The sequence below is a fragment of the Thunnus maccoyii genome, chromosome 1, assembly GCF_910596095.1.
Source record: "Thunnus maccoyii chromosome 1, fThuMac1.1, whole genome shotgun sequence".
NCBI lineage: Eukaryota > Metazoa > Chordata > Actinopteri > Scombriformes > Scombridae > Thunnus > Thunnus maccoyii.
The window spans coordinates 17,093,266-17,111,648 of NC_056533.1; the positions used below are offsets into that span (position 1 = coordinate 17,093,266).

Consider the following 18,383-nt stretch of genomic DNA (forward strand, 5'->3'; position numbering starts at 1 on the left):
GTGAGTTGGTTTCCTCTCATTTCTTTCACTGTAAAGCTGCTCTGACTCCATTATTATATGTTTTTTATGTCAAGTCAACAATACGGCTCACAAAATCACACGATCAAATGGGTTTGAGAATTAAATTGTATTTAAATTGATCTGAATCAACAGTAATAAAACAAGACATTTAGAAAAGACAATTTACACATAAATCCATAAGGTTTTTCAGCATTTCAATAAAATGATAATAATTCCTGACTGAAAACAGTTTTTTTTAACAATGTACACGCATCATTTTATACATTATCATGGCTGCAATGAGAGATGATTCTGTTGAGGAAGCACCCTTAAACTCAGTGTTTCAAACACAGTGACAACTTCCTGCACTGAATCCATCAGTGTGAAGTGATCGAAATATAGATAACTGTGTTTCACAGCCCTTTTGCAGACAACAAATATTAACCTTTTACATCAGGCAATATTGAGTTGTTAATACCTGTGGGTCTGGTTACAACCCTCCTCAAGTTGTTTTAGAGCAACTGATTTACAAGCTTCCACTCAACTATTTTAGTTGAATCTGTTTAAATATGTAAAAAAAAAAGAGGAGCTTTGGCATCCACCTGTCCTGCCAGATGTTTTTCTTAAAGAGTATATGTTTCATTGTTGTGTTCAGGTGCAGAATTCAAGGCAACTGTGATGTCCAATTTCTTTTCCTTAAACAAAAAACTGTCTCAAAGGAGCAAAAACAAATCTACTGTGAGCTTTCGCAGTGACAGCTGTGTTTACGCTCCTCCGCAAAAAGCAGAAATTATATATAACCATACTCTTTTGACAGCAAGGAATTTTATTCTATTTTAATGTAATTGGCATCTAAATTGAAGGTTCAAACTGTGTACTTGTCTTCTCCTTGTCTCTGGGCTTTGTGGTAATGGGTGTAGCTGCCGTAGAGTTCATTGAACACCTCTCTGACTCCCATCTGCAACCCAGCCGTCAGAAATTTGATATCCTGCTCCATACACAGGTCCAGTATCCGGTAGATCCCCTCTGTTAGATGCAGCTTAATGTCTGGTCGCAGAGTAACCTGGAGAGACAAATAAGAGGTCAGTTATTGAAAATTAAAGACAAAAATTAAAAAGAAGAGAGCAAAGGCAAGAAAGATGAAGCTGAGGTTCATATTTATTTCACAAATCATGATATCTTTGTGTCACTGGTTGAAATTCCAATATCAGGCTTAGGCGACCAGGCAGTGAATATCCTTCCTGTCTCACACACACTTTCTGCCAGTCATCGCTGCTTCCCCATTTACCACATGCACTTTAACAAGATCATCCTTTCCTCGTTCTCATTAAATTAATGACAACATGAAACAGAACGTGGCAACCCACAGACAGCCCGAGGACGAGCCCAAGGTGAACATATCCATAAAGCCATAAATTATGTGCCAGAATAGTTTAATATCCATTTAGGTCTCACACTTAACTTTAAAACTGTACGTTTCAATTAGAGCGACATCAAAGGACAGACAACTACATCTGTTCTCGCAAAATGTATGTTGATGCAAATGTTAACGACGGACTACAAAGGAGCGACGCTGATGATCAATTAATTACTCCTGTTTGGAAGCCAAAGAAGGGAAAGAGTAACAGATGGATGGTTATTGGTTAGAGAAATACTGCCGCAGGCATCAGAAGGAAGAACTTTCACAACAGGATCAATTAAATATGGCAAGATTATTGTTATACACTACTGTACATGTGATACTGCAATATGTAACCATTACACTCTGATTTCAGATTAGCCACACATTTGTTAATTCATTTTAAACTTCTTTTTGTTTCATACAGTATCATTTTTAAACTATACTGAGCTTCTTAAGTGACACAGATCCATAAAATCTGATCCAGTCTATGTCCCCTAATAGAAGCAGCAAAAGGCTCCCGAGTCTTATGAAAACCAGGAGGTGCAAACACATCTACCTGTTTGACAGAGGCTGAGCAGTGTGTTGAGCCAGCTACACAACCAACACACACACACACACACACACACACACACACACACACACACACACACACACACACACACACACACACACACACACACACACACACACACACACACACACACACACACACACACACACAGAAACACATGACAAACAACACCTCTTGTGCTCAGTGAACCCTGCAAAACAAGCAAGCACAATACTGAAAAAGTGGCCAGTTATTCATCCCTGACACATTATATCCCCACAGGTGTAGGTGTTACAGCACCATGACCCGATGATCCGCACAGTCCTTTGACATTCATCGTCACAAAGAGTGTGAAGATGATGGCCGCTCTGTGCTGCTCGCTGTGTTTTGTTAAATGATGAAATGAAACCTGGCTCTCCTAATGACAGGCTTGACATGGGGTTTTCTTTTTTTGACAAACAAAGCTAGGTTTTCAAATATCATGTGGAGCAGTAGTTTACTAAAGTTACAGTAAGTGGCACGCCGAACAATTAACAAATACCTGGTATTGTTATTATACCTGAATCTGAGTTCAGTGCTGCCCGCAGAGAACAGGAGCCCAGTGGTAACACACTACTGTGAAGCCAAAGTGATGTTTATGTCTGTGGTACAGAGCTAGTTTTGTGGCCTACCAGTCCTCGGTGGCACCTGGAAGCTGATGAGTCACAGTCTTTACTCCAAACACTTTTGCACTTGTCACTTAAAGCTGTTTTGCCAAAGTACACAAATGCTACATTTTGTTTACACTGTGCATGAGGCTCTTACCTGTACTACTGCCTATTCCAGGTGTACTCACATAAAAGTCTTACAAGTCCACTTCATACATTTCCACCACATCAAAGGTCTGGTAAGGCTGCATTATGTAATGATATTTCAATACAAAATCTCCAGAACTCTGTACATGAACAGCATCTCTGTATTAAAGGGAGATGTGACACCTTCGCTGTGAAACCAAGTCCTTAAACTTGAGCATAAAAAGGGTTTAGTTTTATGGTTCTTCCCTCTGTGTTTTTGGGATAGTTTTGTTCAAAACAGACATATTTGGTGGTGTTTTAAGTTCCCACTCTTCATTATGGCCACTGTTTCACTGTAAATCAATCACAATGATCTTATACTTCCCTCAGGCAAAATGAAAACGCATTTCTCAGTCCAACATGAGAACGATGTATCACTCAAAAGTGCTCTGGGTACCTATACAGTAGGTAAAGAGGAATTGACTACTTACTGTATGCTGAATTATGTAACATTTGGGTAGATCAACAAATACAAATAAATATTAAAATATCTTTTCCTAATATATAACATTGTGTTTGGCTTATTGAAAGCTTTGTCACCTAAACTTAATGTCTCTCTTTGCTGCTGTTGTGTCCAATTTGCAACTGTAAGTGCAATCACGACCCGTTTAACTAAAATAAATACAAGTACAATAAAGTTACATTTAATTAAGGTTTTTTAATAGAAAAGCAAGCCCACCTTATTCATTATTAAGTCATAAAAACTCAATTTTTGCCGCTGTTTTATTCTGGCCTAATAACACCTGGCTGCTGCATAGAAAGTTCAGTTCAGGCTACGAGCCATTAAAAACAGTTCTGACACAGAAAAGCTAAATCACCCCTGACTCACAAAGAGGTCCATCTCTTTAAAAAGCCCCATTAAAAGCACAATAAAAATCCAATTTCAGGAATATTAGATGACTCAGGCAGAGCTGAAAGAATCTCGTATACCTCTTCCTCACTATTTCTATCTGTCTGTCCGTCCATTCATCCCATCTGTCTTTCTGTCGGTCTGGTACTTTCATGTCTTCCTCTCTGCTGGAAAATGCTGAGTCAGGTTGGCGTCATGTTAAGTACAGTCTGGTAGCAGAGAGGAGTTGCGTTCACAAACCAGACGTGACTCACCGCTTTGAGGGAACATCAACCCTGACGCTTTATTCCAGCACACTGGTACAGTTACAGTAAGCCTCGGCCTGTTCATTGAGATTTGTGAACACTTACAATCTGGCCAATGAAAAAAGAACACTTCCCCATCTCTGTTTCTGAGCGTCAGCATCTCCGTCACTCTGCTCAGCTGAACCTCGCCAGCTCAACACAGAACCAGCAGACAAACTAGGCTGGATCAAAGGATCAGCTGAGATCCTGCTGCCTCATTCATACGTGTGTGTGTGTCACTCACAGCTGTAGAAAATCACCGGGGATGACAGATGGTTTTAGATGAGGAACTCTGTTGACTCTATAATACTATAACTGTGTGTGTGTGTGTGTTTACGGTTTCATTCCTCCGTCAACACATTGTAAAACCATCAGAAAGAGTTATTTTCCAACCTGTATATTGGCAAAAAAAGACATAGTAAGCACTCAAAATGTGTGTGTGTGTGTGTGTGCCTACCTTCTGCAGCTCTGTGACATATTCTGCCACCATGAAGGCCGACAGTGTAGTGAAACTCTCAGCAACGGCAGCAATGTGAGAGTACATCCTTTCAATCAGTCTGGAGCACTGCAGATACACTTCACTGTCTGGACCTTGAGAAAAAGAAGAGACTGATGTTACTTCATTAACCTGTTTACACGACGAAAGCAGAGTTTACAGTGAGTGTAGAGCGTTATAGCCGAGACTTAATGTGTTGGCAGTTTCCCCTAGGCTTTCGAATTGCCTCTATTTCAATAATGATGCTGCTATACGACACTGTAATTGCACTATCAGACTTAAATGTTTTTTTTTTCAAGCCAAAGTAATAAATCAACTTGGAGGCTATGAGGAAATTGGGTTATTAGCAGAGCGGAAAATAGGATTGGATACTTCAACAACTTGCTAAAACAGCACTCCTGTTGGCTTGTTAAGAGTCATTTCTGTGATGACTATGTAGAGATTTCTGCCACAGATGTCAGCAGTTTGCAGTGAATTTAGACTGAAAAATGAGTCAAGATTGTCAGTGTTCCCTGTCTCAACATTTCTCTGGCAGGCTGCTGCATAGTAAATATCAAGCTCTGCTATCAGTGATGAAGTGCAGAAATGTTCTTGGACATGAGTTCTTACTGACCAGTGCCACGACCTTTGACCTCTCTCAGGAGCAAATGGTAGAAAGATATATTTTTAAAGTCAAAAAGCATCAAACTGAGGTTCAAGTTCAATATTAAGTACATTTCTCCTAATCTGTTACTGAACACACTAAACCCTGTGTAAAAACTTAAAATGCATCCAACATCATATTGATGAGGTTTATTCCGTTAGACCATGAGGACTTTCATAAGTGTTTCTATCTCAATGAAGTCTTCAGAGGCAGCCCTTACCTAATATCAGACAGAATTGCCAACTCGACTTGGTGGAGTGGGCAGATTCAAAGGTCTAGACTCAGGCAGCGTCATCTCTCAACTACCCAATTTTCCAAGTATATACAAACAAAATCTTCGCACAGACGAAATTATAATGTTTCACTCCAAGCCTATAGCTTTTCCTCCACTTTAATTTCTGGCAATGTAATGAGTCTACTTGTCTGAGCCTGTATGTGTTACCTGTGTCATTGTCTCCTCTCTGCCGACCCTCGTGCATGATGGATGCCACCAGACGATGAAAGACATTCAAGAACGTCGGAGCTGCGTTCAACATCACCTGAACACACACGAGAAGTAAACAGTTACACAATATGTTCCTTTTATACAGTTGTTGTCAGATTAGGAAGTAGAATGAACCTGTATTGTATGCTGAATGGTCATAATGGCACCTCTGGTTTTCTCTGCTTGTAAATGAATGTAAAACATTAAGAATGCTTAATTAGTATATTATATAACCTATCCATACATTAATTCTTGAACTATGTAAGGATATCCGGTATTGACATCACAGTGTATGAATAATACGAATTCACAGCTTTTATACAGTAGTCCACTCTGCCAGACCCACAAATTCATCCAGAACTTTACTTTACATCCTAGTGGTGATTGAATTGTTTCCAAAAAACAAACGTGTTGAATTATGGGATAAAAATGAGAAAAACTAATGAACATTCCAGCAGCAAGCGAGACGGTGTGCAGGAGTTGTGTCTCATTTTTATTAAAGTTGTGCCTTCCTCTGACACATCTGTCACATATTCAGGTGTGCAGAGACTTTTTTTTCAACTGTTTGAGGTTGGATTACAGGGGAATGTGTAAAAAAATGATTCACAAAATATGCAGAACAGTTCCACTTGGTGTAGTGGTGAAAGCATAAAAAAACCAGTGTCTTGGGTTTGAAGATTTCACTCTGTAAACATCAAACAGCTTCAATGAAGCCTTGCGGGAAACATAGAGTATAAATGTGATGTTGTCATTCAGTGTAGTAAAATGTTTTATACTGAGTTTAAATAAAAGTTTTAGGGTGTTAGAAACTGAAAAGAGAAACATTTTTACAACAAAACAATCCTGCAGTTCATCGATCGCATCATTTTCACTGCTCGAGCTGTAACAGAGCAGCCATAAACTTACAGCTCAGAAAATGAGTGAGGTAAAAGTTGGATTCCCACAAGAGCTACGTTTGCATTTCTGTCCCTACCTCTCCCTCTCTCTGTTCTCTATTCGAGGCCTATAGCGAGCTGAGGGAGGGATAAAGACAGAGAGAGAGAAACGAGAGGGGGATGATGTCACCAGCTCTAGTCAGTAATGGTTTCCATCAACCCAAACCCCTCGATGCCAACCTACACTGCATGCCAGCTCCCCTACCTCTCCTTCTCTCTCCACTTCCTCCCTCCTCTCTTGTCCTATCACACCTCCTCTCTCCAGCTCACTCCCCTCTTTCTCTACTTTGTCCTGAAACCTCCCTCGTGTATTGCATTCCAATCACATCTTCCTCTTTTGTTCTCCATCCCCTGCCTCTTCCCTCCTCTCTTTATCACTTATGTCTTTACTCGCTTCTCTTCCCCTATAAATGTACTCCCTTTTCTCCCCCCCATCCCTCCCTCCTTCTCCACCGGTCTCCTTTGCCACTGTCTTTTGTCCTCACAAACATCTGATATCAGTTAGCTGATTCTTGCCCTGTTTTATTCGGTGCAGCTGGCCCCTTCAGTCCCACTCTGTCACTGTTTCTGAACAAAAAAAACCAAAAAAAACTGTCAACATTTCAGAAAGCGAGAAACAAAGAAATTATCACATTAACACTATTTTAACATGAAGATGGTTGTCAGTGGGTTGGAATGTCGATTCCAATTTAAAAGTTTTACATTTCTCGTAAAGTATGTTTCTACAGGAGGAAAAAATGTTGATCTTATTTGACACAAAACACACACAAAAGCTGAAAATGTGGACATTGTGAGGTTTTCGTGCAGCTGCAGAACGACTCTGGTGAGCTGCAATATCCTTTGGTTTAAAGCGACATTCCTCTGGGACATCATGTGGGCTCAGTAGAGTTTGAGGCACGTACTGCATTCTCTGCATATCATGGATCTGAACAGCAGCCTTGACTTACAATTAACTTCATTACAAGTCACTGAACACAATCTGATAAAGCAGGAAAAACCTTTATATGATTTCACATAAAAATCCGGCACATGATGCACACTAAGGTTTTTTTGGAGGAGTTTTCATGTTCTGTTTGTCCATTGATGTATTTAGACTTCTGCAATATTGTAATATAGCTTTAATTATGGCTTTTCGGTAATTAAAAGCTGTCTTTAAACCTGCAGTGCGGAACTTTTACATATAAATGAACGTCTGTTACATCCAAGCGCTTGCCAAACGAGTTCACACAATGCTGATTAAGCCTATCACCGCCAGATAAATCTCTCTGTATTTCACAGTATACAGAGTTTTTAATCTCGTGTCGGGTTTGACATCCGCTGGCCGGATGAATCCAGCTGGCTCTCTGCTAACTTGAATGGGGATAAAATAATTGAATCGTGTGGCTCTTCTTGACTTTCCAAATGTTATCGGACTGAATGGAACAAATTCTGATAATGAAATGAGTCATTTTGTGGGGGTTGTGTGACACTAAAGACAATTTATCCACTGTTTCACAGCCGCAACAGTAGTGACGGAGTAGGCTACGGCTGAGCCTATGACGAAAGCACGCGTCAACAGTTTTTTTGTAATTACTCTCACTGCCAGAAGGGGGAGACAAAAGTCCCGCCCTCCAGCTTTAAGTTATTACAATTTTTTAACATATTCATAAATAAACATATTCATAATATTTTATTTTTATCGTGTGTGTAAATATCCTTTGAAAGCACCAAAGGTCATCAAGTCAATGTTACAAATAAAGACAAGTAATCACAACTGAGGTGTTGATAAATTGTCGGCACTGCCCAGTCCTACTACCCCCGTTTGCTCCGTTCTTTTTATTTATACGCGTTCCTTTGAACATATAACCCCTGATTTATTATGAATTGCTTTTTTTAAATTTATGAATTGCACCTAAAAACCCCAATCAATTTGGAAACGCTTTTTTGAAGCGGTATACACTGGCAAGAAATATTTCCTTTTTCCATACATTTATACATCCCCCAGTCATTCATTCCCTCCCTCCACACATCTGCCTCTTCATACCTGAGGATGACACTGGATGATGGCAAACAGCGTCTCATGAACGGCCAGGAACGCTGACTGGTAGACGACTGGGGTCAAGTGGTCAAGAGGCACCGACTGAAGCGCCCCAAGTACCAAGATCACATGATGAGGGTTGCTGATGAGGCCCTCTCCCTGACGCAGCAGTGATGTCATTGACATTATTGCTGGGATGGTAAAGGGAAGGGTCAGAGAGACGTCCTGACTGGACGATCTTACTAGAGACTGTAACACAGAGAGATGCGAACACAGATGTGTAGTGTAAACAAGCCAGCTATATTCTGCAAATTTCATTTCAACTTCTTAAAGCTTTCTAGGAGTAATTAATTTAAAAATAAGAATAAAAATTAAGAAACTGACAAAACAGACAACAACGATTGTGTTTGAACAAATTGTGATGAATATATATTTTGGATATTACTTTTTTATTAACTCAATACATGTTGTAAGAGAGCTGCATGTTCAAAAAAGTAGGACCTTTAAAACACTGCAATGCATTAACAATATTATATTTAAAAGAGTATGAAAGAAATACAGAAACGATAGATGACAGGCATATGGATATAGTGAGTGTGGGTAACAGAGGACAGAACAGCATGGTTAGCATATTAAAGTACTCTGTGCTCTGTGTGTGTGTGTGTGTGTGTGTGTGTGTGTGTACAGTATGGTTAAGCAGATTGCCTTGTTGTCTGTGTGCTCCACCCAGCAGGCCTGATGGAAAACACATTGACCAAAAGAGCCTGAGTCGAAATTAAAATGAATAGGCATTCCAGCAGAAATCAGCAGACTGTAATTGTCATTTGGCTGCTGAATCACTCAAGACAACTGTCACATGTACTTCCAGCATGCTGTCGCTAAACGATTACTGATGTAGGGCCTAGGAACAAACTGTAAAAAGCTCTCAGAGAAAGTGTGGCACTGTTCCCTGCTTGTCTTAACACAGATGTGGTTGTACTGAGCACTTTAGCTTTCTGGTTTTCTTTCTGACTACACATCAAAAGAATAATTATTTCAATCACAATCTCAATCCGTCCAACAGGTGCACTTTCAGATTTTCTCTGAGTAGCCTTAAACACAAAGCTGGCTTCAGAGGGGCATGTTCTAAAAACATTACAGAGTGTATCCTCTTTACAGTGATTTTAAACTAGATATGTTCATTTGTAGTAAAGGACTGGACCGACACAATACAGTTTAAATTCTTTTAGGTTGGAAGGCAGCTTTTCTTGCCAGGTTGTCTCCACCCTACCTGTTCAATGGTGGCAGAGAAACTAATCTCCCTTATATACATTTCTCCTCATTACACAAGTTAAAAAAAGAAGGGTTTTCAATCCACTAACAGTCGTCTGTAGTCACTGAAATACTGTCACCACTCCTGAAGTTTAGATTTGAGCATTTTCAAAATAGTTCAAACAGTCAGCAAGACTGATATGACTGGTTTAGTGCTGATAACAAAATTAATTCATTAGCCTAAGCAACATCTAATCTTACAAACATGATACTCTTAGTACAAGTGCATATACATGTCTCTGAGTTTTATGTGTCTGTGTCTTGTATTTACTGTACATTCGTGTGTGTGTGTGCGTGCATGTCTTTCTATCTTTGAGAGAACCAATTTCAGCTGAAAACCAGCATTCAGAGGACATTTCCGTGTTGTGAGGACATTTTGGCCGGTCCTCACAAAGGGCAATTTGAGGATTAAGACTTGGTTTTAAGGTTAAGATTAGAATTGGGTTCAGGTTCAGTTTAGGGTAAGGGTTTAGGCATCTATTTGTGATGGTTAAGGTTAGAGTAAGGGTCTGGGGAATGCATTATATCAATGAGCATCCTCACAAGGATATAAAGAAAAACATGTCTGCGTTTGTGTGTGTTTGTGTGTGTGTTTCCTCACCACCATAGTTGATATGATCTGTGGTGCAATGAGCCACAGAGCTTTAGAGGAGGGTTCAGGTAACTGACAACAGGAAAGCAGCTTAATGATGATTACTGCAGATAGCACCTCCTGGAGCAGAGTAAAGGAAGAGGTGGAGGAGTAGTGAGAAAACAGTTAATTTGACAGATATATAATGTCGCAGCAAATCGGATTCATAGTTTCAACACTGAATACAAATTTCCCAAGAGAGCTTTTCATAATAAGACAACAGTGTCGTAACACACTTGGAAGAATATCTAATCAGTTTCTGGATGTGTGAACATGCAACAACAAGACTGTACAAGGTATTAAATTTAATCTCAGCCTCACCCTGTAGTTTCCAGCTCTCAGCTTGCCAGTGTCCAGACCTTCTCTGATCATCAGCAGCAGCAGGTTGAACTGACCTGTAGTGCTCTTCTCCACCAGGCGGCGCAGCAGCTCCTGCACAGTCGGCTCCAGCTCACATAAATCAGTCGCAGACAACCAAGGAGCTGAAGGCAGAGTGAGAATGTGTTACATTCAGTGTAATGATGACTCCTTAAAACATAAAACTCCATCCACTCCGGTAAATTTGAATACTGTTCTTAAGTGGAATTTATACTGCTTTTATCTTTATTTGACTGATTTGCTTGTTTGTTTTTTTGCACTGGTACTCTCTTCACAAAATAAGTTCCTAACTGACCTAAAATGTTAAAAATGTTAAAATCAATAAATTAAGTAAATCAGTCTATTTGATAAAGGGGTAGAAACAACAACACAACATTATGCATTACAAATATCCAGCAATGAATTCTACCTGAGGTTTATAATAATAATGTATATATATAACAGTCCACAACCCAAAGATATTCAGTTTACTATACTGTGCATATATGTAATATCCTGTCATTAAATGTATGTACATACATGTAATTCTGAACTGTTGCTAAATCTTTGGGTCTGAAAGAAACACGTGATGTGTGATGAATTTTTTTGTTTTTTTTTCTTGTTATTTTGTGAAATTCTGTGTCTCTGTCTTTAAAATAATTGTAAATAAGTTACTTTGGCTTCTAACTGTGACAAAGTTAAATATGGTTAACAACTATATTAAATAGATATATGTCATATTTGTGTAGCTACTTAAACAGAAATGCTAATTTTCCTGAGCTGGCATTGAAAAAACAAAAACCATCAGTTGTAAATTTATGTAAATATGTTCAATAAGTAGAGGTGATTTCACAGATAAATTATCGATTGTTTGTTCTTAATATGTGTCCATCTACCTGTAAGCAGTCTGTGCACATTCTGCAGTATCTGAATGTACAGCTCATCCAACTCCTTTCCTCCCTTCTTCTCCTCTCCTTGCTCTTCCTCCCTCTCTCGTCCAGTCTTCTCCACTGCTTGGTAGAAAGCCGAAAGGAAATGGAGAGAGGAAACCAGGAAGTCCATGGGTCTGGGGGCAGAGCTGATTTCTTTAAGGATCTGCTGGCAGAAACCCCGATAGAGGGTGATGTGACTCAGGGTGAGCTGGGTGCCGCTCTGCTTGTTCTCATCCTCCGCTGACAGTGCAGACAGTTCACAGTTCAGCATGACAGTAACAACTTCCACAACAAAAGCTTGACTGAGGGCGGTGGCTGGCTGACCGACAATCTGCAGCTTGAGGATGGACTCAACAGCTGGTCCCAGTGAAGCGGTCGTTCTTGTGAGCATCTGAGTCAAAGTTTGATCCATTGGTTTGCTTCTTCCCAGGTTAGAAGTCATTGTCTGGGAGAAAGAGGTCAGTGATGCCAGCAGAAGAGGAACGGACAGAACAGACGCTCCAGGATCCGGTTCTGAAACAGTGGGTGCCACAATTTGCCTGTTTGCCACTTCTTTGCTGGTAAGATAGGAGGCAAACTGCTCCAGATTGAGGCGAACGCTGCTGTTTCTGACTATAATCAACTGAACCAAGGATCTGATGAAGCCCTGCACTGCTTTGATCAAATCCAACCAATCAGAGCTGCTTGTGGAGAAAAATCTTCCACTGCTGCTATGCCAGAGGAGAGACGACACCGCAGCCTGCAGCAGAGTGCCACCGTGGATGAGCTTTAAAACTCCTTGGAAGTTTTTACCCTCCACAAGACAAGCAAGAATTCTGAGCAGCTTCTCCAGGAATACAGCATCATCTCCAGAGTCAGGGGGGTCTGCGGCCATCTGGTCTGAATGACAGGAGGTGGAAGAGAGCAAGAAGAGAAGGAGGAGGAAAATGGATGAGAGATCCTCAGAGTTCATCCCATCTGGGTTTAGGTTTGTTAAGATTTGGAGTAAGTTTACTAGCTCCTTGGTCTGTGTGCCAGTCAGCAATGCAAACACCTCTCCAGTCTTCGAGGATGTTATTATATCCTCAACTATAGTCTCTTTTTTCACCAGTGTGGACAAAGGCTGATCCTGTCCTTTCCCTTTCCCTGCTTCCTGAAACTTCAGGAGCGTAGGACAAACTTTGGGTGCGTGTGCTCCTACGAGAACACTAAAAATCCTTTGTGCGAGGGAACAAACTGTGGCAGAGAACAGTGAGGGCAACTCAGTGAGAACGGAGCTTTGGACAAGCTGTGAAGATAAGAGGGAGATAGTCAGACAGCCATCTTTGCCTCTGTCTGTCTGTCTGCTGAGCAACGACCCGACAAGTACGTTTGCCACACAGCCAACATCTTCTCCGTTCAGGTGGGGAGCAATCAAAGGCAAATTAGACGTGACAAGATACCAGTGAGCTACAAGATAGGAGCTGGCATTCACGCTGTCTATCTGTCCGTCCCACACCTGCTCTCCATCCAGACTCCCCTCAAGCTCCTCTTTAGCTAAAATAAACTGGGCTGCCCTGTTAAGCAGTGCTGCTGTGCTTTGCTCTGTGAGTAAGGGGGTATCTAACATAACTTTTTTCATCTGTTGCAGAGTGAGGAGCTTGAGCAGCAAACAGCTCATGGGGCTGCAGGTGGGGGAAATGACAGAGTCTTCTATCTCACAGGATAGAAGACTCTCTATATGTGTTAGGAGAGGTCGGTCTTCAGTCTCACTTTCAGCTTCTGTCTGGGCTGAGTCAAGAGATGTGTATTTGCTACAGTGAATATGAAAGAGTGTGTCCACTTCCACCCAGGTGTATCTGAGGAGGAGAGCAGCCTCCTGGGTCTTCTGTTTCCACATTATCCTCATTTCAGAGTCTGACAACTTCTGTGACTCTTTGTGGTCTGAATTCTTTTTGCCTTTCCTTGGAGTTCCTTTAACTGAACTCATATTTGTTTTTACAGCTGTCTTTTCTGCTGACAACAGCTGCAACAAGTCCTTGACTACCTTCTGCATCTCCTCCATCAGGCCTCGACTCTGTCTGACTAGAGGAACAGGAGAGGCATTGTCAAGAGTCTTCAGGCTAAATAAAACAGCATGAAGGAGCTGGCTGAGGGAGAAGAGCTTCAGGGATGCACAGTCTCTCTCTTGATCCACCTTCACTTCATCATCTCCTCCTCCATCAATCTCCATCTTCTCTGCCTCTCCATCCTCCTTCACCAGGTCAGGTAGAATATATCTCCTGATGCTCTCTAACACTAATGAGCAGATCTCTAAGCCCTGGGAAGCGGGTGTGTCCAGAAGACAGGTCCTGAGGGAGGCAGAGATCCCTTCAGACAGCAGAGGAGGTCGGAGGTCATCCATAGCTGGCTGACAGATCACAGACAGGAGCTCAGAAAAGAGGCGTGGCAGCTGGCGGAGCTTGGTGTAGGTCTGGAGGAGGCTACACACCGTGAGCTGTTGGGGAAACAAACATCTTCAGTCAAAAATATTTAATTACCAGTCATGTTGCATTTTTTTTTTAGCATTTACTGTTTGAAATGTGCAATGAAATATAAGATTGATTGAATCAAGACCTGTCTGGCACGTTGCACTCGTGCTTCCATGCAGTCAGCGTTAACCCAGGCTGAAGACAACAACTGGTCCAGGTCTGGTTCAAGAATCAGATGGTTAAGACTCAACAGCACCTTCAAACAGCGGTACCATGCTGGAATGCTAAAAGACAAAATAGGAAAGTTTTTCACTGTTTGACCAAGGAGATTTCTACATGATGAGAAGTTAACATGACAAAAAAAACACTTGATTCACATCTAGAGGAGTTGTTTTTATTCCCTAGAACACAAACAAGGAGGTAGTGAACACTTTACGTTACCTTGGCTGTGCTTGATTGAAGAGCATTTGTCCCAGCGCTCTGTAAAAGTTGAGTTGCACCTCTTTGTGTCTTATCCTGTCTGCTGCTACGTTATAAATATCAGCTGACAGAGCCTGGCTCAGTAGGGACTCCACAGCCAGAAGGGCCAGACTCCAGCTTTCTGGGGAACAAAGGGAGGCTGGGGGAGACTTCTGCCCAGAGGACACAGAGACTGTCTGGTCATCTTTGGTAGGTAAGAGTGAGTGTCCATCCAGACCCACATCCAAGGCCGGGACCAATCTGGTGAGAAAATAGAAACACAGCATCCTCTGCTCTTCCTCGCTCTCTCTGCTGCCTTTTCCGTAGCTTTCAAGACAGAACTTAAACAGCAGAGACAACGCGTTCGACTTCACAGAGTAGAATAGTGGCGGCTCACAGTAGCCCTCGGCGCTCAGTTTGCCAAGTATAGCACTGACTGGCTTCAAGGGGCCTTTTGCCCCTCCAGGACCACGCTTCCCAGAATCCTCTTTGGATGGAAAGAGCTCCTCCTTGTAGGATGTCAGGTGCTCGGAGGGGAAAAGAGCTAACTGAAGGATCGCGTCTATCTTGACACGGATGTCTCTGCACAGCTGCTGACGGAGACGCAGATGTGTGTGAGAAGGTGAATGTTCACCAGAGGTCAGCAGGTGTCTGAGGAGCACCAATGGCTGGATCAGCTGGTTGGTTACCAAAGTAAAGACTCTGTTGGGATTGGCTTGTTGTCGCTGAACTGACAAATAACATGATAACACCTGGAGCAACACCTCAAACAAATTAGCCAAACCGAGTTTTTCCTTTGGCTTGGAAGGGGACTTATCAGCATCTAACAGTTGGTGATCTGGAGGACTTTCAGTCATCAGCACAGTTTGGGAAGAGTCCAAATCGCTACCAGGCTGAGTTTGAAGACACTCAGTTGCAGGCTGACAGGATCCGGTGAGCACCGGCTGCTGTAGCTCACGACAGGAAAGGGAGCAGAACTTGGCCAGCAGGTCGACCATGAGCTCGTATTTGGTGGTGAAGACAGATGAGAGAGCAGGAGAGGAGAGAATGCCCCGACACACACTCAGCAGAGTGGACACACACGCTGGAGGTCCAGTGGCAGCATGTGAACACTCCTGAAGTCGGTCGAGCAGCAGCTAGAGGCAAACAGGGAAAAAAGTGTCGGTGGAAACTCCATCTATCATTCTCAGTTATTTCAGCACACAGCCTTTAGTGATAATTAATCTTCTTGAGTACGAATGTGCTACAGCCAGTGTCTAGTATGTGATTATCAAGTGAACAATCACATACAGTTGTATATTATGGCAGTATTGGGATTACAATTGTTTATGCAGCCGTTTCTTTGTTTTGCTTTTTTGTTAACAGAATGATTGAAATATGCACGTTGTTTTTCACAAAAAGTAGTGACTCTAATCAATCACAATTACTGACAGGACATTAAGAGGCAATCTCATAAAGTTAAATGACATTTTAGAGTTTTGTTTTCTCCGCCACCAGTATTCATGATACACTGTTAGTTGGTGCATGTACAGTGTATTTTTGACCCATAGATTTTGTCATATTTGCAGAGGTCCCACAACAACTTGATAAAAGACACAGAAAAGTTGCACAAATAATCAACAATAAATCAGAACTGTGTTTCTGCATTAAAGACACTATTCTTTTTCTTTTTTTAAGAACGTATATATGTTATTTTTAAACACTACTCTTTAACTGTGGACACACCTGTGCCATGTTGAGCCTCAGGCTGACGGTCTTGCCCTGCTTGAGAGGAGTGTGGAGCTTCCTGCTGTGAAGCAGATCATCAAGATAACACCACAGGCCCTCCAATACATTTTGGGAAAAATCGACCTTTTGATTATACCAGCCTGTCAGAGCATGGGTGCACCAGTCCAACAAGACCTACGGAGAAAGAGGATCAACACACACGTGTACAGATAGATGACAACTAAATGACAGAAGAACAATCAACAAGTAGATAAGATAGCACTTTACAAATCCTGAATCCCTAAATATGGTCAAAAAGTATCATCACCGTCACATGAGAACATAAATATCATGTAACACAACTCGGCCTGTTACCTGCTCCTTGTTGGGCAGCAGGCACTGAGAGGAGATCCAGGCAAAACGTGCCAGCTTCAACTTGTCCTCCCATGGAGTCTGAGGACTCTTCAGTTTCAGATGGATACCTGAGTAGATGGCAGCCATCGCTGCAGGAGATGCTGCTTCACAAGTCTAAAGAGAAGGGGAGGAGGAGAGAAGTCAGAGCTGCAGGGAGGGAATAAAGCATAGAGGGGAAGATAAGAAAAACATAATGGGAGCCGAAATACTGTTCAGATGGAGTGGTGTTCAGTGTGGGATTCATTTCATCATAGTGATACATTAATATTAATAGCATTTCTGTATCAGACTTTTTTTTTTTTAAAAGACTGTATTTATTTGGGTCCCAGACTAAAACATAAGTCAATCATGCAGCAAGTGCAAGGGAAGGAACTTATACAGCACATTTAGCTACAAATTAACTCAGTGTGCATAACGAAGGAACAGAACAAGGACAGACTACAACGGACAGTCAGGTCTGCAGAAAAGATAATTGGTGCTGACCTGCCCACCATCCAAAATCTGTACACCTCCGGAGTCCGGAGGCAGGCAGGGAAAATCACTGCAGACCCCTCACACCCTGGACATAACCTGTTCTACCTTCTCCCCTCTGGTGGGCGCTACAGAACACTGCACACCAAAACCACCAGAGACAGAATAATTTCTTCCCCCTCGCTGTCACACTTATGAACAGTTCATTCAATGTGGCACTGTGCAATAACCCTAAAACACTATAATACCCACTGCACCTATATATTATATGTTTGTTATGTTTTGTTTAGTTTAAAATACAAAATGTGAAATACATTTCACTTCCTACTATATGTATCTCAGCACTCTTTGCACTCTTCACTTCTTTGCATTGTATATAGTCATTCCTCGTGTATATTTCTAAAGATTGTTGTTATTTTGTGTAAGTACATTGAGAGCCACTAAACTGGGGTCAAATTACTTGTATGCGTAAAGATACGCCTACTTAAATAGAGTAAATAATCACAAGGCTGAGGACGCAATAAGTGTTTTTTTTTAAAGTCGACACAGGTCATCGGACAATTTGTTCCCAGAGCTACTAGACAAGTAGATCTTATTCCAGCTTAGTTACATCTTCTTATACTAGTACAGCTGAGACTGAGCCCCACACACACGTATGACCAGACTTTGCAAAGTTAATAGCTCCCTACAGTGTGACACATATGTTGGTGGACAAAGGTATTTACATTATTTCAGAGATGACTTTGCACCTGTGTGAAAACTGAATGTCTTGTCTGTTCGATTCCCACAATTAAAATGAATTTAACGCGAACGGCAACTAGCTGGATAGCATATCTCTGCTAACGTAGCTAATGAGCCAATACTGGAGGCTGCTGCTCGTCGGCACGCAAGAAAACCATAACTGACACAAAAATTGAAATAAAAAGAACAGTTACATACAGTTGTTAAGAACGTAACTCATTTGACTTACGACTTTTCAATTTGCACGTGTCTCCTGTTTTCACGTTAGGACGAACTTTCAACTTTCACCCCGCCGGCCAGGCAAAAACAACAGATAGCTGATCGATATAATCAGCCAATGGTTGGCTCCACTATCGACCAAATATTCGCTCATAGCTGGTAGAAATTATAAATGAATTATATTTAATGGAGGTTTCTCGGATGAGGGTGAAATAAAT

The 18,383-nt window shown here is 41.5% G+C and overlaps 1 protein-coding gene across 3 annotated transcripts; it reads right to left on the reverse strand.

The window, feature by feature from the left end:
* Positions 1 to 115: 115 nt before the first annotated feature.
* Positions 116 to 18,275, reverse strand: urb2 (URB2 ribosome biogenesis homolog). 3 transcript variants are annotated; one of them, XM_042408519.1, is made up of 12 exons: positions 18,176 to 18,275; positions 16,696 to 16,848; positions 16,339 to 16,515; positions 14,596 to 15,749; positions 14,300 to 14,438; positions 11,690 to 14,180; positions 10,758 to 10,918; positions 10,407 to 10,517; positions 8,501 to 8,743; positions 5,501 to 5,597; positions 4,377 to 4,510; positions 116 to 1,063 (listed from the first exon to the last, which is right to left on the reverse strand). In XM_042408519.1, the coding sequence occupies exons 2-12, from the start codon at positions 16,819 to 16,821 to the stop codon at positions 866 to 868; spliced, it is 5,031 nt and encodes a 1,676-aa protein (XP_042264453.1). In that variant the 5' UTR covers positions 16,822 to 16,848; positions 18,176 to 18,275; the 3' UTR covers positions 116 to 865. The 3 variants fall into 3 exon arrangements, with proteins under 3 accessions (XP_042264453.1, XP_042264469.1, XP_042264463.1); XM_042408535.1 differs by lacking the exon at positions 18,176 to 18,275 and adding an exon at positions 17,931 to 18,125; XM_042408529.1 differs by lacking the exon at positions 18,176 to 18,275 and adding an exon at positions 17,218 to 17,309.
* Between the last annotated feature and the right edge of the window lie 108 nt (positions 18,276 to 18,383).